We start from the raw sequence: 18,991 nt of genomic DNA, 5'->3' as shown, positions 1-18,991 counted from the left end.
GCTTCCCCAAAAAACCCTCCGATGAAGGAAATGTGACTGTTTGAACAAAAACAACACACAATTCTTGCACAAATATGTTGTGTGGTTGGGAAGACCGCCATCCCCTGGGGCTTGTCCTGGCTCCTGGGTGCCATCTCCAACTCCCCGTTCAGGGCCTCAGTTTCCCACATGTGACACGGGGGCTCAGCAGAGATACCCCGCAATGCCCCCCCATGCCAAGTCTTGGGGACACACATCCTAACTTTCCACGAAATCCCAAATCTATGACCCAGTCCCAGCTGTGGCCGCACCAATCCTTGGAGACAACAGCAACCCAGAGGTTTCCGTCCCAACAAAAAGCCCCCTACTTCTCCATGGCAATAGCATCTTTGGGGTGCCGCCAACCTTTGGCTTTGCACATTATGGTCGATCAAGCGATACTGCAAAGAGCTCCGTCTAACTCCACTGCCCTGCTGCGTGCTGGGAGTTACACCACGCACCTGGTACTCGGGTCCTCAGGACAACCTTGCCTGGGAAGCAGCATTACCCCCACTTTGAGATAAGGACTCGGCCACCTGCCCCTCCTATTGTCATCACTTGGAGGCTCAGGAGCCACTCAGCCTTGGACCAAAAAAACCCTAAAGTCCCCCGGGGAAGCACTTCTTCCTGCTGTTTTAACAAGACCGACACAGGTGCCAAGCGAAAGGAAAAAAAAGTGAAGTGTGGCCCATCTGAGCCCGCACAGGACGCCTGCTGTTGGCCATCGGACACTGAAACCAGGACGGAGCTGGAGGAGCATCTTCTCACGGTGCTCTGGAAACCGCTACCACCAAACAATAAGCCACAGTTAAAAAAAAAAAAAAAAAAAAACACAACTTAAGGAAGCAAGTCTCTTCCTTTGGAAAACAGAAGCCGTTTCAAAATGAGAAGATGTCTCCTCATGTCAGTGAGGACTAACCCTGAAAACAGGAATCCCAGCAGCCAAGCCAGAGGGGGCCAAGGTGGCACCAAGAGAGTGGAGGGCACGGCCCCGGGGACTTGCCACCCAAGGGTGGGGAGGACAGTGTGCTTTGGGGGCCAGCCCGAAGCTCGGCTTCCACGCTGCAGAGACCCTTCCCTGCACCCAGCCTGCCACCCACTCCCCATCCCGGTGCCCCAGGCAGAGACGAGATGCAGAGCCAGGGCCCTACCAAAGTTCTAGGACCTTGTACCCCAGAGTAAAGGTCCCGCTCATCATCACGGACCGGCTACCTCAAATTCACCGGCGCTTGTCTCTGATGTGCTAATTCCACGCAACTTCTATCTGAACGCACGCCCTGGCCACTTCTCTGAGTCGTGGCATGAAGTGCGCTCATCCCTCTCCCGACCACTCCAGCGGAGAGGTGAGGACCATGAGGCCCAGGCTGGACAGCAGCCCCGCCACTCACCGCCTGTGTGATGTCAACAAGCCCCTGACTCTCTCTGGGCTTCAGCCTGCCCTCAATTAAATGGAAGTTAGGAGCAGGCCTTTCCCAATGAGCTATGTGAACAGGGAATGGGTCGGTCCAAGAGAGCCCTCGGAGGGACTCGGCTCAGGCTAGCCTCGAACAGGGAAGCTGGGACTCAAGATGGAGAACAGAGGACGGCCAGGCCCCGCCTGCTGAGGACCCAGGGCTGAACGCATCGTCCTGCTGAACCCTCCGAGCACCTCTCCCAGGTCGCTTCTTGTGCACTTACCCTGTGCCACGCTCTGCAACCTCATTTGTAAGGGGCTGTGCTCCCCACGTTACACCCACTGAACGTGCAGTGGCCACAGGAGGGTGGTGTGAGGTCTACAGCTCCTGTCCGTCCAGTTGGAAAGCTCGTGCTTTTTAACCTCTTTGTTACGTGCCTCTGGGAGGCAGAAGTTAACAGCCTTCTTGGCGGCCCTCTTCTGGAAGGGAAATCAAACCCAGACTCCTTGTTCCATCAACAATGTACATTCTGAGCTGCATGGCCACGCTGCATCCCCTGCAGAAACCCGCCACTTCCACTAAAGTCCGCCTGTGTCTGGGTGGGGTGAGGGCCTTGGAGGCTGAGCAGACTGATACCCGTGCCCCCAAACAGGCCTCCCTGCCCTCCAGGTGTCACCGACACGTGCCAAGACTCTGCTCAGCGGCAGGAGCCCAGGCTGCCGGGGAAGGCGGGCGCTTTCTCAGGCCCAGGGCGAGCTCCGGCGGGTGAACAGGCAGCGGCACCTTCAGTGTGGGCTCGTCCAAGTGATGCAAAAGCAGCAGCAAGCCCGTGACGTGGGTCCTGGACAAAAGTGTCAGAGGAAAAACTTGCTAAATCACAGGGCTAATCATCATAGCCGGCAGCTCTAATGAGGCATCGTGGGATTACCAAAGTTATTATCAGAGTCATCTCATTGAAAAAATTCAAAGCTAATTGAAATCAATTGTACAGCCCCGTCAGCAGCTGTTTTAAGAGGCTGAATATCAAAGCGAAACTTGGACTGGCTGGAGAAAAAGGCACAGCCGATGTCCAGCTCTACCGGGAGCCACGGGGCAACAGGACGCCCTGGCTTGAAGAACGTGGGGATCAGGGAACAGTCGTGAGCAGCAGTGCAAAGGTGGCGCCCCCGAGGCACAGGGCAGGGCTCAGTAGGTGTCTCCTCTGGTCTCCGGTGCAAGGACCACAATTCCCTTTGCTTCCTGGTTGGGATGGGTCCCGTTACTACACCCACTTTACAGACAGGAAGCTCATGGCAGCAAAATGACTCGTCCAGAGCAACTCAGCCAGATGCAGGGTGCTAGGTTATGAACGGTGGTGGGGAACTTTAGGGTCTCTGCTCTTGTGGCTACGGGACATTTGACTCTACAAAGCAGGGGCCTGTCGGAGATGAGGCAGTGGCTACAACAGAAGGCCCCATCTCGGTGGTCCTAAGCTGTTTGACCTTGGGAAGCTGCCCTTCTCCAAGCGGTCCAGCAGGAGAGATTCCCCTGTCCGGCCTGCCCCAACTCATGGGATGATCCTGACTATTAAATAAAAAGACAGCATCAGAGAGGTGATGGGCCAGACAGACCCGCTGCAGAGTATGGAGCAGCAGATAGCCATCTCTACGAAGTTTGTCTCTCTGCTTCCCTACAGGTAGAAATGTCACCTCCTTGGAACGGTCCTCAAGCACCCATCAGAGCACACCCCCCACCTGCCACCAGCGTTGGTCCAGCGGTTGAATATCTCAAGCAGATGCCTCACCGGGGTTCAAGGAATAGGAAACCGTGGGGACACCTGTCTCCCCAGGGATATGTGGAATGTTTGCAGACAATGAAAGCACTTTCTAAGTGTAAGGAGCCTTACAAAATGAGACGTCCCCGTTGCTAATAACAGCGCCCCACCCACCATCCCCTCCACATCCCCAGCACTTGGTGGCTGCTCATCCAAGGCTCATGGAATTCAACCGAGTTCTTCCCGAGACAGACGTGCGCTGGATGATGCCGAGTGTAGGAAGCACGCGGAGGCACGGTGAGCTTGGTGCGCTCGGTGCCCGCACCGTGCAGGTTTATGCGGGTTTCGGGCGTCTGTGCGCACAGAACGCGTCCTGCTCTCAGCCACAATCGAGGACGGGGCGGAAAGACGGGGGCCGGGGTGGTGAGACCTTCAGATTCATACTGTGAGCCTTTTTCCAAGCAAGCATGTGTTGCTCTCACAGTAAAGACTTTTCTGAAAGCGCAATTCTTATCTTCTCACTGATAAGAGAGCTAATGAGAAGAACAGCGATCACCACCTTACTTCGTTACGGGTTCACTGCAGGAGAACGGCAATCGTTCTCTTAGCTCGAAAATGAGTCCCTCATCTTCAGTGCGGAATCCCGAAAAGTCAGTAACTGACGTCACATACGGGTTACGTACGCTTCGTGTATGTATTTATTGATTCAAATTAACATACTCATTACTTACTTTGCTTATCATATGCTCCGTAGCCAAAATAAAAGCAGTAACACAGACAGAACCAACAGATACGTGCATATGTACGTGGAGGTACACACATATATTTGTTTTTAAATCAACTGGCCAGACTTGCCAACTAGGTTTCTGGAAGCGCCACGGCTCCCAATGAATTTCTCAGCTCGAAAAAACTCTGGTGAAGGCGGGAGGAAGAGGACCCCAGCGGCCCCCGGCCCTCGCAGCCTGTTAGGTGCTGGTCGCCCAGGGCTATGGGGCAGCAGGTTCCCAGCCTCCTCCCCCATGTCATGCCCGGACCCCATCATCCGTGTGAGATCCTCCCTGCGCAGGTGACAAATACCCGAAGAGCTCATATGGCCTGGCCGGGCCAAGCAGGGAGGCAGGTCAGGCTTCCTTGTCCCTCCTCCCTTCCCATGTGCCCAGCACCATTCCTGGGGCTCTCGGCCTGTGTGCACTAACAGCCCCGGGCTCCATCTAAACCTACAGTGTAAAATCCAGGCCTTCATCCAGGCAAGTGATGCCTTCCTTGCTCTGGTCCCAGCTCGCCTTCTCTGATGCCCTCTCCTGCTGTCTGCCATGGTTTTACTGCCAGAAAGCTCACAGCATCTACAGGTTTCTTCAAGCCATTGTCCTTCAGCAGGCTTGGCCACCAGCTTCTCCTGTCCACAACCCCAGGCGTCCTCGAGGACCCCTCCCAGAACCCCCTCCAGGAAGCTATCCTCAGTCTCCAGGCCAGGAACAAGGCAGGTGCTCCCACAGCGGGACTTCCCCAGAACTCTTCTGGGCTCTTCTGGAAACACGGTTATCTACGGCTCCCTCTTTGGTGCGGTTTCCAAGGGCCGGGAACTGGGCGTCTTACTCGTTTCTGTCCGCTCCTCTCAAGCATACAATAACCTGCCATTTATTGCACGCCTACTACAGGCTGGGGATTCGGTGAGGACCATTCGGTGAATCACTACTAATCCTCATGCCTGTCTTGTTACAAGGTCTTCTGCTCGCTCAGCAAATGTGCAATCCATCCCTACGGGGCACTGCCTTGAGAATACAGGGTCAGAGGAGAGCAGACGGGCCCCCACCCTTCACAGAGCTTACAGTCCAGCACAGAGCATAGGAAAAGAGAAACAACACCCAGCACTCTCTAGAGGCAAGGAGATGCTCACGGTGCCAGAGAAGCTGCCGAAAAGCAACCACGGAGACAGCGCTGCATGTGTAGGAGGGAGATGGGAGTAATGCCCTGAGTGCAGATCAAGAACATACCAGAAGGGGCAAGAGGAGATGCAGTATGTTATTCATGGAAGGAAACGGCCCAAACACCATCAGCTGGTAAACGGCCACGCAGACTGTGGTCTCTCTGCACGATGGAATATTATTCAGACACGAAAAGGAATGAAGGGCCTCTACCTGCTACGGCTCGGATGAGCCTGGACAACGCTACGCTCAGGGAAAGAAGCTGGTCGTACACACCGCACGTCATGTGATTCCATTCACAGGAAACACCAAAAATAGGCAACTCTCTAGAGAAAGAAGGCAGATCAGTGGCGGCTTAGGGCTGGGCGGGGGTGGGCAGCCAGTGACAGCGTTCTTTTTGAAAGATGAAAATGTTCTAAAATTGATGGTGATGACAACTGCAAATCTCTGGGAATATATTAAAAAAAAAACACACAAAACACTTAATTGTGCACCTTAAACGGGTGAGTGATACACTAGGTGCATTATACTTCAATAAATTGTTTTGGGTTTTGTTGGTGGTGGGTTTTTTTATTTGTTTTTCGGTTTGGTTATTTATTTATTTATTTATTTATTTATTGGTTTTTATAGGGGATGTATTGTAATCTTCCAATTAAGAGATGATTGGGGAGGGACCTGGGTGGTGGAGGGGGGAGGGGGAAGTGGAAGAGGGACTCTAGGAACAGGGCTCCGGTGAGTGTGGGAGGGACACGGGCTGCTGAGGGCAAGGGTGGTGGTGAGCCAAGCCAGGTGGAGGCTGCCACCCTAGTCGGTACTCTTCCCTACAGGGGACAGAATGTGGAGCTTTGGGACATTTTCTCTTTAGCATGTGATGATGCTATATCAGAAGCGTGACAACTTCCAATCGAAGTCAGGAAGCCGAAAATTTACCCTCCTGGATAGGGACGGACTTGAAGAAACTCTTGGAAAACAGCTCTGTCCTTTTACCGAGGGACTGCAAACAATCGGGAGCTTTCGGAATAAAACCCAGCCTGCAATTCTGTCCGGTGCAGTCCCTCCGGTGCCCACCGTGGCTAGTGAATCATGGTGAGGACATGATTCAGCGCCCGGGGTACGTGCCACATACATAATACCTTTCAAGAAGACAGTTTTATTGCTGCACTTAAGGACAGTCCCTCAGAATCCAGAGTCCATCAAACCGATGGATCCAGAGGTATGAAAGGCCCCCAGTTCACCTCTGGGCGGGTCCCTCTCTCACAAGGCCACACCTGCGCAGTCTGCAGTTAACACATGGGGCTCTTCTCAGTCTGGTGAAGCTGAACTTCATGAAGTTGAGGTCTGCAGACGCCCGGTACACGTGGCACCCAAATGTCGTGCTGAGAGCTCCAAAGAGGGAAGGAAAAAAAAAAACCAACCAACCCAGTACTTATGATGGGTCTGTTATTTACATGGAAGTGCTTGTTGCTTGACAATTTAGATAAAAATGTTCCTGCCTCTCTGCGTGTGCTGCAAATTCATGGCGTAAAACCACTGGAGCAACTAATGGAGTCTTCACACATCATATCTCCTTAAAGACGAGGGGTCCGTCCTCCACTGGAATTCAAAACCTTGGCAGCCAGGCGCGGCCACACCTGGGAAGGCGGCCTGGACTAATGCAGCTCTGACCAACTCCCCACACCTTTTTTTTTTTTTTTAAAGCAAAAAATATGAACTCTGTTTTCAAACAGCAAGGTTCTATGGAAGCTGGCTTCCTGGTTATCCCCTCATCCACCGATGGTGGGAGACACACTGGAGAGTTATACAGGATTTGTATCTCTCTACTTCTGACCAACAACCAACCTATTTACTTCTGAGTCCTTGATAAACATCTTTAAACACTTGTTCATGTTTCTAGAAATCACTGAAATAATTCCAGCGTCAAGGGCATGAATGGGAAATTGATGGCCCGGCACCAAAACATATTACTCAGCGGCTATCGTGTTTCTAACAGATGTGGAGATGTGGGTAACGGGGTCCTCGGTCGGTTCCCTTTACTACGTCGCTCGTCACCCGCATGTGCACTTTTAATGGAAACTTAACCTTTACAGCCCACATTGCAGCCATTCCAGGCGGGAGCAGCACAAAAACACGTCTTCGTAAGTGTAAATGGTCTGAGTTTCTTCCTGAGCGAAGCCACAAATGAGCACTACCTTTCATTTTATGTTGAGTCAAAAACAAACTCGAAAAGACTGGCCTTTCCCTACCTGCTCCCACATTTCGGCTTCTCCCGGGGAAGCTTCCGAAGTCACCAAGCAGAGCCCCGCTGCTCCTCTTCCAGACCCTGGGTGCAGCCCAGAATCACCTCCAAGGGCTTGTGCATGGACCTTTCCTCAGCCGAGCTGCCAATCACCACCAAACTCTCCCAAGGAGGGAGAGACGAGTAAATGTTAAGTCTACCCAACTCATTTCATAGGTGACCTCTGAAAGATTTCACCTCGGAGCTGGGGAGAGACCAGGCAGCTTTATTAGCATGCCGCACCACGGCCTCAGCCCCCTCCCCTCCCTCTTTTATGAGCCCTTGTTATATAAAATGCCACAAAGGGAAAAGGGGGAAAAAAACAGACAGTTCCAAACACAAGTTTCCATGGCCAGGCCCAATGCTGGCTGCTTACCAGATGTTATATTTAGTCATTTAAAAAAGAAACATTTTTAAAAGGCCAGAGAACAAAAGTTTTCCTTGTTTCCTTTCTTTTTGAACACACACTTCACACACACAAAAAGATGGAGGTGCAGTCCTTTCGCAAGCATCTTTCCTTCCCCGAGTTCAGATTTAAAGGCAAAGGCAGCCTGGAGTCGGACAGCTCCTTCCCCGAAGCTGCACCGGAGCCTCCGAGCAGAATTTTCAAATGTTTCCCTCAGCCTCATCTAAATTCCGGCATGACAGATAATAAATAGCTACTCATTTACTATCATCATAAAATTTTAAACAGCCTTGAAACAGTTGCTACAATACAGACGAAATGATCAAACCCAAGCTCTGAAAAGCCACTCCAAATAGTGAAACTATTGCCATGCAGAAGCACACATAAAGACATTGTTGCCATAAAAGCTGCGGGATTACTGGATTCTCTCTCCCTCTCCCTCTCCCCCCTCCCTCTCTCTCTTAAATCTTCCACTCAGAGCCTAAGAGTCAACAACTTGCCGTTTCACCCAGTGAAAAAAGGGCTTAGCAACCCTCAGCTATCACCCCGTGCGGGATTTGATGATGGGGATTTTTTCTTAAAAAAAAAAATAAATAAAGTATCTGATTTGATTCTGCACAGTGATTAAACATCTTTGTGCTCAGCGAAGGGTCTTCCAACCCCTCCCCCTCCAAAAATGGCATCAAAGCAATCAAAATGGTAATGCCGGGCCTGGGTCCCCTCCCCCCGCGAACTCCCCGACTTCGCCGGGGCCGCGCGCCGGACCCCCCTCCGGCGGGAATGGAAGCTTCCACGCCCGGACGGGGGCGCGGGCCAGGCGGGCGGGCGGGCGCGCGCGGCCGGGCGGGGGGGGGGGGGGGCGCGGCACCGACAGAAAGGGGTTAATGCATTCGTCCCAACCCTCCCGTCCAGCCGGGCGCCCCCGACCAGGCGCGGACCCGCGGGGACAGCCATCTTTCTTTCCGCAGCCCCCGGCCACCTCCTCTCCGCACGCCCCCTCCCATCACTTTTCAACTTTAAAGACTCGAAATTTACACCCGGCTTCCGAGTTCTCCGGCTCCACGGTCGCCGCCACCCCCGCCGATCTCGTCCACGTCTCTCCCTCCACCGAAAACCCCTCCGGGGAGGGGCCATCGGATCGGCGGCCGGGAGTTGGGAGAGGACGGAGGGGGCCACATCAGCGGCCGCGGAGGGGGCGGGGGCGACGCTGTCCAAGTTTGGCGCTGACGGCTGCGGCCGGCATTCCGAAGGAAGCGCGATCGATGGCCAGGGGGTGCGGCGGGGCGGGGGCGGGCCCGCGGAGGGGAGGGGCCGCGGGGAGGGGCGCCGGCGCCCCCGCCCCCGCCAGCCTCGGAGCCCCGGGAGCGCCATTGGCTGCGCCGCTCAAAGTTCTCGGCTCCGGGCGGCGCGGGGAAGGGGCGGGAGCGCGTTTGCGGGGAGCCGGGCGAGGAGGGGGAGGAGCGGAGGGGGAGGGGCGCGAGCGGCGGGGAGGGAGGGGGCGGGGGCGCGCGGCCGGCCGCGCTCTGGCGGCGGCATCTGTTCGTGGTGCTGAAACCCCGAGCGCTGAGCTCAGCGCAACTAAGTCACAATGGACAACTTTTCCTCCCCGGAGGGGCCGGGAGGGGGGTCGGCGGCCGTGCCCCACGCCGCGAGGAGCTCCTCGGGTGTCCCAATCTACGCCTGGAGGCCAGAGGCCAAAGTTGGGGCAGAACTGGGGGGTCCTGGGGGCGCCTTTCTTTTGTTCCCCGCGAGCTGGCGTCAGGTTCCGAGAATAAAAAAGTGATGCTGGAGAAGTGGAGGGGAGGGGGGAGCCCGGAGGAACGACGCTTTAAATCAGGTTTGCAATGGAATCCAGAAATCGCTTCCAAGGAGTTTGGTATCCAGGCCTGAAATAGCGACCCCCGCCACCCCTACCCTCACAGCGGCGTGAAGTGGGGGACACCCAGCCGGGAGAAATTGCTACATTCCAAAAACATGTCCACCAACTCAAAATGGACGCCGGGCTGCTCGCCGCCTTTTGAGTGCAGCTTCTCTCTTTCGGCCACTGCCGGAGCCTTGCTCTCCCCCCCTCGGCCTCCAAGAGCCCGGCTCTTTCTTTCCAGAAAAGAGGGGGCGGGTAACTTTGAGGGCTGCAGACAGACTCCTTTGGGAGTCTGAGCGTGCGGCGCCGAGGCCGGCACTTTTTAGGGTGCTGCCAAAGTGCCGGGCGACCCCTCCTCCCCACCGCGGGCGGAGTTTGGGGGCGCAGGCTCCAGCTCGCTTACTTGTTTGTCGCTGAGCGCGGCGATCCGCGGTTGCCTTTCGTGGAGCTGCTTCTTGAGGTCGCCGTTCTGCGGAAACACGGAGGAGCGGGCTCAGGCCGGCCACCCCGGGGGGTCGAGTGCGCCCGGGGCCCCGCGGGCCGCAGCCCCCCCCCACCCCCGACAGCTCGCGGACCGGGCTGTCCGCAGCGCCCCAAGTTCCCCGGGCCGCGTCCTGCACGCGCGGCGGCCGGGCAGTGCCGCGCGGGGCCGCTTACCTGTGGCTGCCGCCTCATCGGGGCAGCTCGCGGGGCGGGGCGGGGGCCGCGGCCACCCGGCGGCGCGCCCCGAGCCGTGCAAGTTTGCAGGCAGGGGTGCGTGTGCGAGTGAGTGTGAGTGTGACTGTGTGCCGGGGGAGGGGGGAGGAACAAAGAGCCAAGTAAACACGGCGAGTCCGTGTCGAGCAAAGCTCATAAATATTCAAGTCGCGTCCTAATCTCCCCAACACACACACGCGCACGCCGCAATTCCGCTCGGGCTCCGGCCGCCACGCCGCCGCTAGCCCGAGCAACAATCGCCAAAACTACTTTTGCAAACTGTGCCGGGTTGCACGGGGCTGGGGGCCGGGTGGGGGCTCGGTGGGGGCCGGGTGAGGGCCGGGTGGGGTCGGTCCACGCTCCCACACAAACACCCCGGGGCAGGCTCTCGAAGGGGCCCCTTCCTGGCACCCTCAGTCCTGCAGACCCTGCGTGGAGAAAGAGAAGTCGCGGGGCTCGGGTCCCACGGGGTTCGGACCCCACCCCCCAAACTGTGCAAGATTGCGAGAGAGGAGGGAGGAGGAGGAGGAGCTCGGGGGGCGGGGGGCCGGGCTCGTAAAAACTCCCCCCGGCCCCGGGGCAGGCTGGAGGAGGAGCCCTCTCCGGGCACCTTCAGCGGTGGAGACCCTGCGACGACGAGGAAGAGGACGCCGGGCTCGGGGCCCTGAAGCCCCCCACTCCTGGCTCGGGGCCCCCGGCCGCCTACCTGGTGGCGCGCGAGTTCCACGGCGAGCGCCTCGGGCCGGCTCTGCAGCTCCATCCCGGCAACTTGGGCAGCACTTTGCGCTCACTTTGGCCCCGGCTCCCGGGAAGTTGCGCGACTCCGCCGGGGCGGGAGCCGGCGGGGGCGGACCGGGCGTCCGCGGCGGGGGGCGCACACGAGCCCCCTCCCCCGAGGCCGAACCGGAGGGAGCCGGTGGGGGGCGAGTCTGGCGAGGGGGAAGAAAGGCGGCCGGGCGCCGCGGCGCCGAGCTCGCGGCCGCTCCAACTCCTCAGGCCGGCCGGCAAGTTGCGCCGGGTCCCCGGGCCCCCCGCGCTGGCCGGCGCATGGCCCCCAGGCGCCCGGGAGCCCCGCGCAGCCCCGCGCGCGCCCGCCCCGCCGCCGCCGCCGCCCGCGCGAGCCGCCGGCCCGCAGGCGCGATCGGCGCCGCGGCGCGCGCCTGGATCTCGCAGGGCCTCGGCAAAGTTGTGCCTCGGCACGATGCTAATTCGGCAGTGCCCGGATGGAGCGGGCCGGGGCGGCGGGGGGCGGGGCCGGAGCCCGCCGCCCGCCCCGCCCCGCCCCCGCCCCGCCCGCGCGTGCGCACTGCGGCCCCGCCGCGGCCCGGCTCCCCGACCCGAGAACAAAAGTGGCGGCGCGGCGGGGCGCGAACTGGCCGGCCCGCGGCGGGGGGCTTCGGGCCCCGGGGCCGCTCGGGCCGGACGCCCCGCCGTCTCTCCGCCCCCGAGCCCAGCCGCCCGCGGGGAGAACGGGCGGCGCAGCCCGAGGCCGGGTCGTGGGTACTTTCCGGTGGAGGGTAAAATGCCCGTTTCTTCGTTTCTTTCCTGCCCCGGCGCTCGGGGCCCTTCTCTGCCCGCTCTCCCGGCCTCGGGCAGCTCCGTCGCCGACTTCACTCACGTCGCCTGCCGGCCCTCCCGCCGTCCTGCACGCCCCGCGGCTCCCGGGGAGGTGGCGCTCGTGCGGAGGCCGGGGTCCCCCTGCGCCCCAGGCCCGCCGCGGTGTCTGGACGGGACGAAGACGGGTCTCCTGACTGTCCCTGTAGTGGCTTTTCACACTCACAGTTAAACTCTCAACAGATGTCACCAGACTTTTTAAGGCTGTTGTTAAAAATCGTAATCGCGCCCGGTCGATGTGACATGGTACGAGCAGCCGCCGAGGTCGTATCCCCAAACTCCCAGCCCAGAGCCGATGTCTCTGCCTCGTGAACATCCCAGTGCTTTGTGCCCTGCCCCGGCGTCCCGGTACCTTTGGAAGACGCTGGGGGTTGGGGGGACCGAGCAGTCTTCTCTCAAAGGAAACGTTTAAACTGATAAATCATTATAACTTCATATTCCTGCACAGCCCAAGAAATACCTCGGCTCACACAATCCCCCAAAGCCCCATTCGACATATGGCCCTCATCCCATGTCACTTGTGCCATCAGAAGTTGTTGGAGTGTTTTTTCAGGTCAGGACCCCAACGTGGCTCTGGCCTCTGTTCAGGCTTTTGCCAAAAGTGACTTATGTGTTGGTGCCTTGGACCCCAGACACCAGGGGCCTCTCATCTCTGACCCCAGCACTAACCTTTAGGAAAAACTCAGTAATGAATCGCCGGTGGGTCTGTGAGCTTCGTCATCCAACGCCAAACTAACGCGTGTTCTAAGTGGTCATGATCCATTTGGTCTAGCACGGACCAGGGACAAGCACGGTTCACCGAATGCAAAACAAAAGGTCTGATGCTGGGAAGAAGTTCTGGCTCCTTCCACTCTGGGTTCAGCCCAGCTCAGGATGGCATCCTCCTGCTTCAGGGCTTTCGTTGGCCCCGGGCGCCAGTTGGCCCCAGCCTGGTAACGTGGACGGCCCCAGGGAGCAGTGTGTTGCGAGAGCCTGGGGCAGCTGGCCAGTGTGAGCGCATTCCTACTGTAATCTCTGTAAACTTCACTGGCTTTTTGGTAAAGATTTATAATAATCTCATTGGCCATGTATGTAATTAAATCAGCAGACAGGACTCTCAGGTCGTCTGTGACCCAGGTGCGCGCTCCGGCAGGTGCCGGCTAGAGGAGAGGGCTTTCTGCCGTGGAGCCTTTGAAATGCTGTCTGCAAGTTTCTGTTAATTAATTCAGGGCGCAGTAATGATGTCTGCTTGGCCCTCTGTTGTTTTCCTAGCTACCTAATTCCTGAGCAAGCAACGGAGGCCCAGGGCTGGGACGCGCTCTGACGATGAGGGAGTTGAAGCTGAAGTTCTTGTGAGCAAACGTGCAGAGTCTGGTGCCGTCACCGCGGACTTCCCGCTCTCTGACTCCGTCCTGCTCTCCAGGCCGCCCTCCCTTTGCCCATGCTGTGCCCTCCATGTGGAGTGCCCTTTCCCTCATATCCTACCTTTAAAAAGCCTCTTCATCCTCCCGTGTTCACCTCAAATGCCCCATTTCCCAGGAAACTTACTCTGGTTTCTACACATGAGTTCTTCACTCCTCCCTGGGGAGACCGGCCAGGTGGCGGAGCTCCTTAGTGTGAGGCACTTTCTGTCCCGTAAGAAAGGGGATTGCTTTTCTCCCCACGGGCGCCCAGGCCAGCTCCGAGTCTGGTCTGTGAGCAGAGCTCGGCATCTGTGTGCTGACAGATGACCCCATGTGCCCGGAGCCAAGCAAGTGCTTAACGGAGGGGGGGCGTGGCTGGCTGGCTGCTAGGAGAAACACAGTCCGTTTCTGCAAAGATGGACAATTAATAATTGCCACAGAAGTGAGCAGTGTCTACATACCATCCCACCACCCATGTTTCTCTTCCCCTGCATCAGTGGACAGGGGGCCTGGATTAAAGCTTGAATACCTGAGTTTGAGACTCGGTCCGTCCCTTAACAGTCTCAGACCTTAGGCAGTTACTCCACATCTCCTACCTCTGTTTCTTCAGATGTCAAATGGGAATGAGAATTATCCGGCCAACCACAGTCACACCCAGATCCACTCAGCTCCTGTAGCCCCAGACCTTGGCTACTAGCTCAGGGGGGAGCCCCAGTCCCGGTCCATTGCTGGCTTAACCAGGCAGAGGTGAATGCCGGCCTGCAGCACGGTCTCCACCCCACAGCTGCCATGGCGGGAGCTGCAGCTCCTCCAACCCTGTGGACCCCTGGGGGCCTGGCTGCTCCCCGCCTCCCCTGCTGGTTTCTGAGTGAAGCTTTGCACCTTGGACATGGATCTGGCCTTCACGCTCTTGGACAAAGGGTGAAGGAACACAGACTGGGAAGTCCGGGGACCTGGCTAGTACTCCATCAAATGAACTTGAAGCAACCAGAAGCTGATTCACGCAGGAGCCAGCAAATCAGTATCACTCCCTTCCTTGGCGGGTTGGATGCTCTGGGGGAGACCCGCTTTGTGTGAAGTGGCGGGCGTTGTGGGAATCCATCACCTTGACTTTGCTTTCCTGCCTTCCCTCCCTTTCTCCACATCTTGCTGCCCTAGGATTGTACCCCAAGAAAGAGACTGTAAGGTTTGTGTTGTCTCTGTTTTCAAAGATCCCCAGCTAAGATGGGGAAGAGCTACAGGGTTCTGATGAGGGTTCATGGGATCACATATAAGAAAGACCTTGGGGCATTAGAACGAACTGAAAGTGTTGGTGATAATTCTCAGACTAAAGAACGGGTCTTCAGTTTCTCCCCTGCATGAAAGGTTCCCATAAAAAGACAAGGTGCATCTTGAAAGAAGACCTTGAAAGCTCCTCAATAAGCATTTAATATGCACCTGCATTGTACAGGGCCCTGCACCGGGTGCTGTGTGACAGACATCCAGTTAGACAGGTCTCAGAGCCCTCGGGGGACCGTGGTGTATGGTGAGGCTCCAAGAGAGAAAACACAGACGTGAGGAATGACCATCCCAGGGACCCTGCATTAAGGATAGCACAGAGTGAGGGGAATGGGGTAGTGGGGGAGGGAAGGGTTAATTCTGGGAAAGGTGGTCTGAAAGGGGCTTGTCCAGAAGTGATTTGAGCAGAGCCTTGAAAAGGTAAGAATAGCTTTGTTCTGGATTTTACCATTCAAGAAGCATTCTCCATAATCTGTGATCTCACTGACCCTCAGCGGAGTTCCAGGACGTAGGTCGGGTACCCCAGTTTTGAAGGTTGAAGGACCAGTGCAGAGGGCTCTGGCTTGACTAGGAGGGAGGCACAGACTGAGGCAGAGGAGACCCGGGCTCTTCCCCTCAGGAGCTGTGTGATCTTGGGCAAGTTGGCTGACGACAGCCTGGGTTTTAATGACAGGGAAAGGTACTGTAGCTGAGGTAGCAGCATAAGCCAAGGTCCTGAAGCAGAGACATCAGAGGCCTCTCAAATTTTTACCCTTTTCAAGGCTCTGCTTTAATGGTGGAGAGGAGTAGGATAGAAAAGTTCATGAGACCAGATCACGTGGGTTTCAATGTGGCAGGACGGCGGGGGGACCTGCCCAAGGTTTCTGCAGGGTTCCGGTGGAGTCTGTGCTCTGAGATTACCGCATGGTGATGTAAGGGATGTGGACAGGTAGGGGCAGCTGGGAGGTGGAGGCCAAGACTCAGGAAGTGCCCATACTTGGCCTGAAGGAGAAGAGAAGGAGGCAGGTTCCAATTCCTGGGGCCACCCCGGTCTCCTGCACAGATGAAGGAAGGGGAGCAGCAGGAAGGAACTCGAAAGTCTGGTGCAGGACGCACCCGTTATGAGGGAGTTCTCGGGGAGGCTTTAGACTTGACTTTTCATTAGGTGCTGCTGTGGGGCCCGTTTATGGAGAGCCTTCCCTCTGCCCTCTGGAGAAGACACCCTTTGTGTCAAGTGATCCTGTGGAGGTGAGAACAATTATCCCCACTTAATAGACAAGGACACTGACGTCCAAAGTGGTTCCAGAACCTTCCCAAGCTACATAGCTATGGATGCGGTATCCACACATTGCCTACAACAGTCCCGTTCACGATTACTGTCCTGGGTAATATTTAAGTGTCCTTTTTTACTCTGCAATGTGTCCCAGCCTGGATGGCTAATTGTATGGTCAGCTCACCATAGGGACTGCGGCAAAATTCACCCCCACCCAGGTCTCATGGCCCTAGAGCCTCGTCTTCCCAGTACTCCGCTCTGTCTCGCCCAGCACGGTGCCCCATCGTCTGGAGCAGTGGCCAGAGGTCAGGATTGAAGCCTGGGGCACTGGTGCAGGGGACTCAGGTTTCAAGGGGGCAAGGCCCAGGAGAGCCTCAGCGTCACAGACTGTTACTCTGCTCCCTGAACATGGGTGGTCAGGGCCTGTCCCATGGCTTGCCCACAAACTCAGAGCCTGGCTGCAGAATCTGAGAGACGTCTGCCACACACGGACAGGCTCAAGCTTGGAGCCCGCTGTCCTGGAGCATCTCCTGGGATGTCACTGGGCGCCTGCACTGACCAAGCCCTAATCTAAGCTCAGAGGCCCCAAGGGTAGCAACACCACCAACCGACCCTAGAGTCAGCCTCACCTCTGATGTCCCACGTTACACGCACTTCAGGTAATTAGTCCAGTTCAGATCATACTGGATTAGGGTGGACCCGATCTCCCCTATGACTGACGTCCTTATCAGAAGAGGAGAGGAGGGACCCAGACACACACGGGACGATGCTGTGTGATGACAGAGACAGAGATTGGTGTCCCTAAGCCGAGGAACACTAAGGATTGTCAGAGCCACCAGAAGCTGAGAGAGAGGAGGCCTGGGAAGGATTCTCCTCTTCTGGAAGGACCAGCCCTGCAAACACCAGGATTTAGGGCTCTGGCCTCCAGGCTGTGAAAGGATACATTTCTATTTCTTTAAGCTCCCAGTGTGTGGTACCTCGTTATGGCAGCCCGGGAAACCCACACTCGGTCGGGAGCCTCCTTTCTGATGAGCAGACTGGCTCTGGTCCCCGTCCCACTGCCCCCCCACAGTCCTGCAGGCACGCAGACCCTCACTCCTGCATCTCCCAGGGAGAAGAGGGGAGCACAGGGCTGGTCGTATTCAGGTCCACAGTGATCCAGAACCTGTCAGGTTTTAGAAGTCATAGGATGCACTTGCCAGACATTCCCGACAGCCCCCCGGGGACCAGTGCATCACCCAGCAATCACACCCCTCAGTATTCCTGCTGCCAAATGTGCGAATGTCCAACAGAAGGGGAAAGAGAGCCACTGGACGACCTCCCGTCAGCTCACATCAGGGTCTGCTGCCAAACAAGCGTGAGCATCAGACTCATCGGTGTAACACCGAGCCTGGTTGGGACTTCAGAACCCCACATAAGGGACGGCGCACACAGTCCGCCCACTGGGAACTCTGATTTCCCTTCCTCGCCAGGCTGGCCTGGGCCCCTCCATGTCTCTAACTGATTCCATCTACACAGCAGCTCCCAGGCCAGGGAGGACAGGAATAATGGCTGTCCGGCTACCAGGGGGGAAACTGAGGCAAGGAGATGCTCTAACAGGACCCACTCGTGGTCACCAGGAGCCCATCACAGCACAGCCCCCATATCTCGGCCCCCACCCATGGTCCCATCGCCTCTAAACACCAGAAGCATCCGCTCACCTGCAAGGGTCAGGTCAGGGTTCATGTGTATTCGTTCCAGGGTCCTTATAAAGCTCCTCGTGCTGGGGGACTTCATCCGCAGAGATCTATGCTCTTGCTGACTGGAGGCCGGAAGCCACGAGCAGGGTGGGTTACTTCTCAGGCTGTGGGAGACACTCTGTTCAGGCTTCTCCCAGCTTCTGGGGTTTGCTGGCATTCTTAGCATCACCCCAATACCTGCTTCTGCTTCCAAATGACAGGCTCCCTGTGGACGTGCCCCTGTGTCCAAAATTCCCCTGTTTATCCAGGACCAGTCACCCTGGATTCAGGGCCACTGTCATCACTTCATTTTAACTTGGTGACTTCTCTAAAAACCCTATTTCCAAATAAGGTCCCATGCTGAGGTACTGGGATTAGGACTCCCACGCGGGAATACTGGGGAACACGGTCCAACACAACGGCTTATCGGGAGATTTCTCTCGGAGATTTCTCTCTGGGGAACACTGAGTTTCCGTTCATTCCCCACGCACCTATGAAGCACGGTGCTGTGAGCTCTTAGTCCTTGCTCCTGATTTGCGTATCTAGTCCTACCTAGCAGGCGTGCACAGGGACTCTGGCGGGACTTCAGCTTGGACGTTTTGCTAATTTGGGAGGGAGTCTGCTCCTCTCCTTCTCAGCCCACCTCCCTGCCCTCCCCTCTGGAGCCACGCGTCCCACCTGGTTTGTGAGTGGAAAAGACAGGACGCCCGTCCATGCGCTCTGGGAGCCCTTTACCGAACAGAGGAGACGTGGAACCGAAGCTGGTGGGGAGGCCTTGGCTGACATCATGATCATGACCTGAGCTGAAGGCAGAGGCTTAACAACTGAGCCACCAGGCACCCCAGGATTTTATTTTTAAGTAATCTCTACACCCAACGTGAGGCTGGAACCCATGACCCTGAGATTGAGTCACGAGCTTTACCAACTGAGCCAGCAGGGCGCCCCTACAGTTCAACCTTTTTTTTTTTTTCCCCCAAATAGTTATTCCCAGGAGTCTTCAAAGGTTACGTGGCTTCACAGGGCATTTCCAAACTATATACCTATTGCTACGTCAGCTAGAGCAGAAGGACAAGTCCTCCACGTACGGATTATATGTTGTCAATGAACTGGAGAACGGCTAGGTCCTGTCGTCCAAAATCCCTTCAAACACGAATGGGACGGCCTGGAGGCTGATCGAACGCCCCCAGAGCACCGTGGTGCCCCTTTCCAGACTGGGGAAGGTTCCGTGGGTCTGGCCCAAGGCTGAGGCTCCCTGTGTACCTGGAGAGGAAGAGGATGAGGCAGGAGCCTGCATGGACCGGTCGCCCCCACTGTGTGTGCCTGCATGGACGGGTCGCCCTCACTGTGTGTGCCTGCATGGACCGGTCGCCCCCACTGTGTGTGCCTGCATGGACGGGTCGCCCCCACTGTGTGTGCCTG

The 18,991-nt window shown here is 57.0% G+C and overlaps 1 protein-coding gene across 3 annotated transcripts in view; it reads right to left on the bottom strand.

Annotated features, from left to right (window-relative positions):
* Positions 1–11,362, bottom strand: part of PHF21B (PHD finger protein 21B) — an 81,240-nt gene extending 69,878 nt beyond the window's left edge. The window contains exons 1-2 of one of the 3 annotated variants that reach the window (XM_059401813.1): positions 11,035–11,362; positions 10,036–10,101 (exon numbers count right to left, since the gene is read on the bottom strand). In XM_059401813.1, coding sequence (XP_059257796.1) covers positions 10,036–10,101; positions 11,035–11,088 — 120 coding nt within the window. In that variant the 5' untranslated portion in view covers positions 11,089–11,362. Of the gene's footprint in view, positions 1–8,806; positions 8,990–10,035; positions 10,102–10,289; positions 10,367–11,034 lie in introns of those variants that run through there. The other 2 variants (XM_059401816.1, XM_059401815.1) reach the window with 2 other exon arrangements.
* Between the last annotated feature and the right edge of the window lie 7,629 nt (positions 11,363–18,991).

Source organism: Mustela nigripes, chromosome 6 (assembly GCF_022355385.1).
Source record: "Mustela nigripes isolate SB6536 chromosome 6, MUSNIG.SB6536, whole genome shotgun sequence".
Lineage (NCBI taxonomy): Eukaryota > Metazoa > Chordata > Mammalia > Carnivora > Mustelidae > Mustela > Mustela nigripes.
Note: the sequence above shows the minus strand (reverse complement) of the source record. Positions and strands in the feature narration are given on the sequence as shown.